The 9,158-nt window shown below is 42.6% G+C and overlaps 1 protein-coding gene across 6 annotated transcripts in view; it reads right to left on the bottom strand.

The window, feature by feature from the left end:
• The window catches only part of LOC106595289 (POU domain, class 2, transcription factor 2), a 66,078-nt gene extending 58,484 nt beyond the window's left edge, over positions 1-7,594 (bottom strand). For 2 of the 6 annotated variants that reach the window (XM_045718736.2, XM_045718731.2), the window contains exon 1: positions 7,478-7,588. In XM_045718736.2, the coding sequence (XP_045574692.1) occupies positions 7,478-7,514 (37 nt within the window). In that variant the 5' untranslated portion in view covers positions 7,515-7,588. Of the gene's footprint in view, positions 1-7,477 lie in introns of all 6 variants that reach the window. The other 4 variants (XM_045718735.2, XM_045718729.2, XM_045718730.2 and 1 more) reach the window with 3 other exon arrangements.
• Between the last annotated feature and the right edge of the window lie 1,564 nt (positions 7,595-9,158).

A 9,158-nucleotide genomic window follows, 5' to 3' on the forward strand; every position in this document is an offset into this window, starting at 1 on the left:
TGGTTTGTGGGGGTGACAGCTGCTTTACCTCTCTGGTCAGTGCGTAGGGATAAGATTATTATTTCATGGTCATTATGGTCTAAGGCAGTGACACTGAGATCTCTCAGGATTGTGACTGTGGGATTGGAAGGCAGGATCTGGGGGTTATGACTGTGGAATTGGAAGGCAGGATCTGGGGGTTGTGACTGTGGGATTGGAAGGCAGGATCTGGGGGTTGTGACTGTGGGATTGGAAGGCAGGATCTGGGGGTTGTGACTGTGGGATTGGAAGGCAGGATCCGGGGGTTGTGACTGTGGGATTGGAAGGCAGGATCTGGGGGTTGTGACTGTGGGATTGGAAGGCAGGATCTGGGGTTGTGACTGTGGGATTAGAAGGCAGGATCTGGGGGTTGTGACTGTGGGATTGGAAGGCAGGATCTGGGGTTGTGACTGTGGGATTGGAAGGCAGGATCTGGGGTTGTGACTGTGGGATTGGAAGGCAGGATCTGAGGTTGTGACTGTGGGATTGGAAGGCAGGATCTGGGGGTTGTGACTGTGGGATTGGAAGGCAGGATCTGGGGGTTGTGACTGTGGGATTGGAAGGCAGGATCTGGGGTTGTGACTGTGGGATTGGAAGGCAGGATCTGGGGGTTGTGACTGTGGGATTGGAAGGCAGGATCTGGGGGTTGTGACTGTGGGATTGGAAGGCAGGATCTGAGGTTGTGACTGTGGGATTGGAAGGCAGGATCTGGGGGTTGTGACTGTGGGATTAGAAGGCAGGATCTGGGGGTTGTGACTGTGGGATTGGAAGGCAGGATCTGGGGTTGTGACTGTGGTATTGGAAGGCAGGATCTGGGGGTTGTGACTGTGGGATTGGAAGGCAGGATCTGGGGTTGTGACTGTGGGATTGGAAGGCAGGATCTGGGTTGTGACTGTGGGATTGGAAGGCAGGATCTGGGGTTGTGACTGTGGGATTGGAAGGCAGGATCTGGGTTGTGACTGTGGGATTGGAAGGCAGGATCTGGGTTGTGACTGTGGGATTGGAAGGCAGGATCTGGGTTGTGACTGTGGGATTAGAAAGCAGGATCAGGGGGTTGTGTGTAAAGTGAACATCTTCTCAATCCACTTCCACATATATTCACTATATAATTCACTACATTGTGTGCTCGTAAGTGTGTGTGTGTGTGTGTGTGTGTGTGTGTGTGTGTGTGTGTGTGTGTGTGTGTGTGTGTGTGTGTGTGTGTGTGTGTGTGTGTGTGTGTCCAGGCTAGATAACACATATTTGCTGCTGCTGGGGGTAGCTGTGTGTAGCAGTGGGAAGGGGAGTGGGGTCAGAAGCCAAGGTCAGGTGTTAATTCACTGCATCTAGCAGCAGGAGCAGGAGGGACCACATCCAGACCAGACCGCTGCTGGAACATACATGGACAAACCAAGTTATATTCAATGATCATCCCTGTGGGTGGATCTGTCTGTCTCTCTCTCTTGCTCTCTCACCTCTCCCCTTCAACTCCCTATCTCGCTTCTTCCTCCCTCTCTCGCCACCTTTCAGTCCCTATCTCACTCCTTCTTCCCTCCTCTCTCCTCATCTCCTTCACCCTGTCCCTCGGTCTCCTACCCTTTGCTCCTCCTCCTGTTCCTCTCTCCTTTCCCTGTCCATCTCTCCTTCCCTGTTGTCCTCTCTCTCCTCCCACACCCCAGTTTAAACGCAGAGGTCACTCTGTCTCCCAGGGTCGTGTCTGTCTGGGATGATCCTGAACTCTGACCCCAGGCTTGATCATATTCTAACCACACACAGACCACAGACACACTCACAGAAAGGGCATGTGTGTCCTCACAAGAGCCTTTTCATTGTGGTCATTGTTGATCAATTGATCACTTCTTTCCTGTCACTTACTGAAAACCTATTGGCAGATAAAGCTCGTTTGGCAAGAAAGTCAACGCTTTTGCCAATGCGAAAATTTCGGATGATTACAAGAATTTATCAAGTCAATCGATCGAGCAATGATCGTGATTTAGTCATGAATTATATAGGAATCGGATACTATTCAATAGCCACCGACGCTGGAGGGTTCATGACATTTATATCACGTGGTGTGGAGTGGAAAATAACAAGCGATATCTTGAACAACCGCAGCATCAAATTATCACAAAAACAAAATCACCACGATCAATTTCATTAACATATATTACAATAGGCATATAGCTTACATTCCCCCCAAAAATGTGATTAATATTTCCACTGTAATTCATTCATCCACTTTACCTATTTAATATTTCCCGAAAAATATTTCCAACTAAAAACAATGATAGCCTACTGACGAGGGTATGCACCAGCTTTTATAAAGGCATAGTCTACAACTTCTAAAAAATATATATGCCTCTCTAAATAGCCCTACTGCAGATATTTTATATTGCTAAATTACTTTATTGTAAAATATGGGCTCTATATGTTAAATACAATCCAACAAAAGTAATTGATTTAACCCATGTTTGAATGCATTTTTAAGTCGAACGAAGTGAAGAAGTATGGTGGGAAAAAAAACGTATAGCAATATGGCACATATCCCGAGGTCTAACGGTCAACACTGGCCCCTTCTTGTCGCAGAAAGGCTACGACGTGCAATTGCAATTTTTCCGCTTTAATTGAGGGACTGACCAAGCGGCCTTTGACCCGCGGGTCATTACTGCATTGTGCTCCGGGCCGCGGAGAGACCCAACACCATTTGCTGGGAGAATCGTGCGCAGAAAATTGATTCATTTTAGTACGGCCTGTGGTGATGATAATGATCGGAACTATAACGAAAAATCTATAGACAATGTATCCTCGTTTTATAAGTTATCTTAGCCTACAACTTGTAAAGTTGAGACACTGAAAATAGTTGGTGCAATAAACCTATGAGGATTTGTGAAGTACACCTGCCAACTGAGTTCTAATCTATAAGGTCCCAAGAAACGATTTAGGACTTGGTTTCAGATATTAGGCTACATTGCATAGCCCAATCCTTTTAGCCTGTTCGGTTGCATAAAAATATCCTATATAGACAACTCACCAACCATAACCACCGGTTTAGATCAATTGAGGGTTTCGTTTTGCAACATCAAAAATAACTTATACAATGGAAAGACTGTTTTAAAAACATTTGTAACCTCTAACACAACAGGCTACGTTTACCCTATATTTGGATAGGTAGCCGAAGTATTCTCTGACATACAGTAAGCCTAGAGAACGTACTTACAAAAGAACAGTCCAGGAAAATAGATGAACAGCAGTTTGTTTCACATCAGTTTGATTGAATATTTCATGTCGTATGGTATGTATAACGACGTAGACTTGTAGGCTACACAGCTTTTGCTTATTGGAATTATAATATCGTAGTTTATTTCATTCTGATCATGAGTTCCAGTTCAAAGACATTTGGTCCGATAGCATCTATTGTAAACGACGTATCAACACATTTAGTTCATGTTTGTGGTATATGAGGTTTGTGTTTAAAACTCATCATCTCTGAGATTCTTTTTTAGATCTATTGACTAGAGAATGAAGACTCTGACACTCCTTCAGAATTTTTATATATTCTTTAATATGCAAGTTTCATTGCAATGTGGTTAAACGTTGTCCCGTTATGCATGGTGTATATCTTGATATTAGAGCAACAATAAATTAGTAGAAGCTGTGTAATTATCTCCATGAATATTTCCCTGGGCAATATAAAATGAAAGCATTTAATATATATATATATATATATATATATATATATATATATATATATATTGCAATGTAGATTTGAATATTATGTATTAACAATTCTCCATTCATCCTCCGAAAATGTTTTCTTTGAAATATCTCTCCTGTGTCATTATGCTAAACTGATGCAGATTCCTTCCGACGCGTTATAGGCTTTTTCACACGTTATAGGCTTTTTGCAGCATCTGGGCTTCATGCAATAATTTACGTCATGCAGGGTAAACTTTATAATTATAGGGTAGCCTATGTGAACAATCTGCTTTTGTAAGAGAAGTCCAGTGTCTTTGAACGCGTGTGAAAGAATGCACACCAACACATGGCGCAAAACACCTTGCAGATAGTGTCAAAGTTACACAACGCAAATGAATAAGCAGAATGAAACGCAATGTAGCCTAGTGCACAAGAAGAAATACATATAAATATACAAAATGAATATAGGCCTACATAGCTAATGCTAAGGAATATATATTTCACCTGACAGCAATAACATCGTTAAAGCCTTGTTTCATGGTTTTTAAATATTCCAGAAATAGGCATAAAAACACTGAAACTCAGAACAGCCATACTGTGGTTGGAATCAGGGGACTGAATCACATTGCCTATGCGTTTGAAAACATGCTATGTGGAACATTTAGTGTTCCAGCGAAAAGGAGGGCTTTTTAAAACGCAAATATCGTTCCATATTCACAGATACATGGGTATTTGACATGTTTGCATTAGGAAATACAGCCTATTATAAAGCATGATAAGGAAATCCTAACGTTTTCTAGTTTAGGGTTAGTTCGTCATTTTAGAGAGGCCTACTTTATTCCTATGACTTTCCTAAAAACACAATACTATGAACATTCTGAAAATTACCTCTGGAAGTTCTGGGGTTTCTTGAAACTATATTACATTCAATGACTTTCCTTGTCTTATCTCTCATTTGCGTTCAAACAGGCCTATCGTATTAAGAGCATTAAATTCTGCATTAAAATATTATTATTGTTATTATTATTATTATTATAGGGTAGTGCAATTGTAAGACTTTCCTTTCGTTTTTTGTATTATCAACTGAATTTTGAATGCAAATATGCATATGCTATTACATAATCATATTCAGCAAATCGTGTTTAATTGTATTCCAGTGCACATATTCAAGTGCTTTAACACACACACACACACACACACACACACACACACACACACACACACACACACACACACACACACACACACCATAGTTTTTCACTTGACGTTTAAACTTGACATATTGTATTCTTACTAGTTAAAGAGAGATGTATAGCCTAATCAAACAACCAACCCTCAAATTATCATCGTTAGTCAATTGACTGGATTAAGAACAGAGCAGAGCGGGCTTTCCCTTTACCGAACTTAAAAGACATCGGGGAATAATAACGCTAACCAGACTTGCTTCATATGCTTATTGAATACATAGCCTCTGTATCTGCAGGCTAACTGAATACTTTTAAAGCTCATCACCATCACGACTTTGAGATGTAAAAAATGAGAGAGCGATACAGTATAGGCCTACTTGATGTGGAATGTATTAAATCTAATTTGAATACTTTAGGTGCACACAATTCTTTCTGCATTTTTACCAAATAACTAATAAGCACGGCACTACACACGAACATTATATATTTTTTACACCACATTATTATATAATATTGTAGGCCTATGTAGGCAAATATAGAGATGTAAGCCCATTATATTAAAATAGCCAACACTGGACTGTAGACCTGTGTATTGTGTGGACTTTACCGAAATATAGCCCATAGCAGCAAGATCGTTAATATTTAAACATTATATTCCAGCTAACAAACTATCACCCAATATCTGATTACAAGTGTGTTTGCGTGGTTGACAATTAGGCCTATCAATGGCCATAACTAATAATATGATAATGCTTCTCTCTCTGTCTCAGCTCAAACCCTGTCTGAAACATCCGTCTCTGACCACTGACCAGTGTCTGTTGCTCATTAACCAGTGGACTACGGTTTGGGGGGGCTTCCTGGGGCATCTGGGGAATATTTTGTGAATCATGTCTTCCTGTGTCTTTTTTCTCTCGTGCCTGTCTGTCTGTACCTCCAAGTCCTTGGTCCCTCTATTTACACCGCACGTTGTCCGTGGATCAACCACTGCACGTGGAGCCACATAATGACCTCTAAATGGCAATAGGTTCTCGGAACGTTAGCGGGCCAACACCAGTAATATATGGACACTTGCACATGCACGCACACACATAGCAACCGGGCAGCAGAGGTGTGGTGTGTGTTGTAGGCACACACTGCTGCCCAGTTGCAGTTATGTGTCAGAAGACTGTGTTTCAAATAGCAACGACTCCCAGGATGATGCAATTCTTCATATTACATTACATTACATAAAAACACAAAACACAACTAGCCTACGTGACAATCATCATTTCAACACAGTGATCAACACTATATTTCATGAATAGATTTTGGTTAAAAGAGATAAGATCACACTGCCTTTGTTCAATTACATCCCATAGAACGCTCAGTTGGCTAGAGTCAGGAGCGAGATGATAGAGGAGAGTCTGCAGACTGAGTGTGTCCGCGTCCCCAGCTCTCCTCCTCTGCGGGTGCTCTGTCTCGATGCTCGGCCTTATAAAGGCTCAATCCCCTCCTCTTAATTGATTTTCTCATAATTAACTCACTCTGTCCATCGATTTCCCTTCTGCGGTCTATCTGCCCTACAACAGCACTACCACTCTTACTGGCCGTGTAGGGGCCGTGTTATTGTGGTAGGTAGCCTATTATATGCGGCGATCGGGAAACTGCCGAACAAATATCGACCACATTGATTAAAAATCCAACCCAATAACACTAAATACACATAGTCTTTATACTGTCACAGTCAAGGGCAAATAATAGCCTATTCGTGTCCACTGAGTGGGTGAACATATAGGCTTTTCTCTCATGACAGACATTTGAAGACTATACACAATTAAACAACAAAAGGCTCATAGCGGCATCAAGGGATTCCACTGAATTCGGGTTGTAGCCTATTTCAAAAACGACTTTCAATAACCACTCACGGTTATGTAACGTTACGGCTGGACATCTGAATCAAATGACTCCTCGCAAACCCCAGTCATGAAAGCAAAGATAAATGTACTCTTGCTATGTAAACAGACATTACAATCACAACACAGAGCATATCACATCAATAACCGATAAGAGGAAACATTCTATGCGTAATGTTCGCATTCAACGAATGCAAGCGCAGACAGACACATGATGCACGTGCATACATAATGTAGAGCGAACTCATATTCCAAATCAAATATTCGCGCGATTCACAGCCAGAAATACAGCATGCAGAGCAGGTGAATGACAGCGCCATTCGCCCACCGACAGAAGGAGAGCGGGGGTATGAGAGGGACAGAGGGAAAGGGTTGCCCACATGAATTCATTTATTTTCTAATCAATAAAAATAAAATCCCTGCCCGCGCAAGAAATCATTAAGGCCGTTATTTTTCTGTCCATCTCCTTCTCTCTCTCACTCTCTATGACACAGGCAAGTTGGCCTCGAAATTGGACTAAAGTCTTTCTGGTTGTGAATTGAAACAGAAAAGCAATATACTTGAGAAGAAGGTGGAGGGTTTAGAGAGGATGGGAAGAGGCAGAGGGGAAACATGGGAGGAAGCAGAATGCAATGATAAGTTATCACTATGCAAAGTTGAGCCCTTAAATGAAATCTTTATCTTTTTTTGGAGGTGAAAATTTACCAGTGCTTCCATCGGTGAACGTCTCTATCCCCGCCATGCGAGCTGCCTGTCTGAACACGAGAGGGATGGAGTGCAAAGATGGGGAGAGGTGTGTGTATGGGGGGCCAGGGAAAAAGGGAGGAAGGAAGGGCATAAGGGGAACATAATCTGGGGTGGGGGCTGTGAATTAGAAATTGGGGGAAGGTTAGAGGTGAAGGGGGTTTGGCAGTGTTTTGGGGTGCGGGGGCTGGGAGCACGCGCCAGCCCTTATGGTAGGTAACACCCTAACCTTCCATGTCTCCCTTGCTGTCCTCATTGTGTCCCTCTCTCTCCTCTGCTCTCCTCTCTCGCTCTTTCTCCATCTCTCTCCACAACTCGCGTTCCCCTTCCCATCTCTCACTCTCGACGTCTCTCAGCGGTTTCCATGGCGACGTGGTGTTTGTGGTGCTGGTGCTGAGGAGAAAGAGGCGCGTGCATGTGAGACCGGGAGAGCAAGAGGGATAGTGTGTGTGTGTGTGTGTTAGAGAGATGCAGAGATTGTCATTTAAGAGAGTGTGAGGACAGATTTCCACATTTCTAAGAAATCTAATTCAAAATGAACATTTGATAATATGGTAATAACACCCAGTATAATCATCAGTGTTGGCTGTGTTCTGTATTCTGTATGATTCCATACAGTATAAAGACGGCATATAGAATAACAGGTTTCCTGACATGTTTATGAGAGGTGACACATTTGTTGTCACAGATCATTTTGAAGGGCCAATGGCGCTTAAAAGCTGGTTAATTAATAGACAATAACCTATTAATAGCATATCAATCAATTAATATTAAAATGTCAATATTCATAGACCACCAATTCCTAAAACGCAATGACCTGGAACAGAAGTTAGATCCACAGTTCCTTTACCGGACATATAGGCCTACCTCTGGGTATTCAGAGGGGCTTTTTCTATATGCAGCTCTCTTCAAATGGACTATTCACCTTATGCTGCCATCTGCAGGCCAGAAACAACATTATTTAACAGAAAAAAAGAATGAATGAGCACCTTGCTTTTGGTGGATTTACTGATTTTTGTGCAACAAATTCCTTGATAATAATGGTAGACATCTGTGTGCATGAACATAGACACAGCAGAATTGACCACACAAACAGAATGGGAGACAGCCTAGCCTGCTTCAAGTGAACAGTAATTCCTTCCCCAGAGAGCTCCAGCTCTATTATCTTTAGACCGTCGAAGACCTAGACCCCAGCAATTGTGAGCGCGGTGTGAAAAAGCACATTAGGAACACCTGCTGTTTCCATGACATTACAGACCAGGTGAATCCAGGTGAAAGCTATGATCCTTTACTGATGTCACCTGTTAAATCCAGAAGGATTTTTAAGCTTTGAGACAATTGAGACATGGATTGTGTATGTGTGCCATTCAGAGGGTGAATGGGCAAGACAAAAGATTTAAGTGCCAGTGAACGGGGTATGGTAGTAGGTGCCAGTCGCACCGGTTTGTGTCAAGAACTGCAACGCTGCTGGGTTTTTCCCGCTCAACAGTTTCCCGTGTGTATCAAGAATGGTCCACCACCCAAAGGACATCCAGCCAACTTGACACAAGTTTGGCAAGCATTGGAGTCAACATGGTCCAGCATCCCTGTGGAGTCCATGCCCTGGCAAATTGAGGCTGTTCTGAGGGCAAAAAGGGTGTGC

Source organism: Salmo salar, chromosome 05 (assembly GCF_965601325.2).
Source record: "Salmo salar chromosome 05, fSalSal1, whole genome shotgun sequence".
Lineage (NCBI taxonomy): Eukaryota > Metazoa > Chordata > Actinopteri > Salmoniformes > Salmonidae > Salmo > Salmo salar.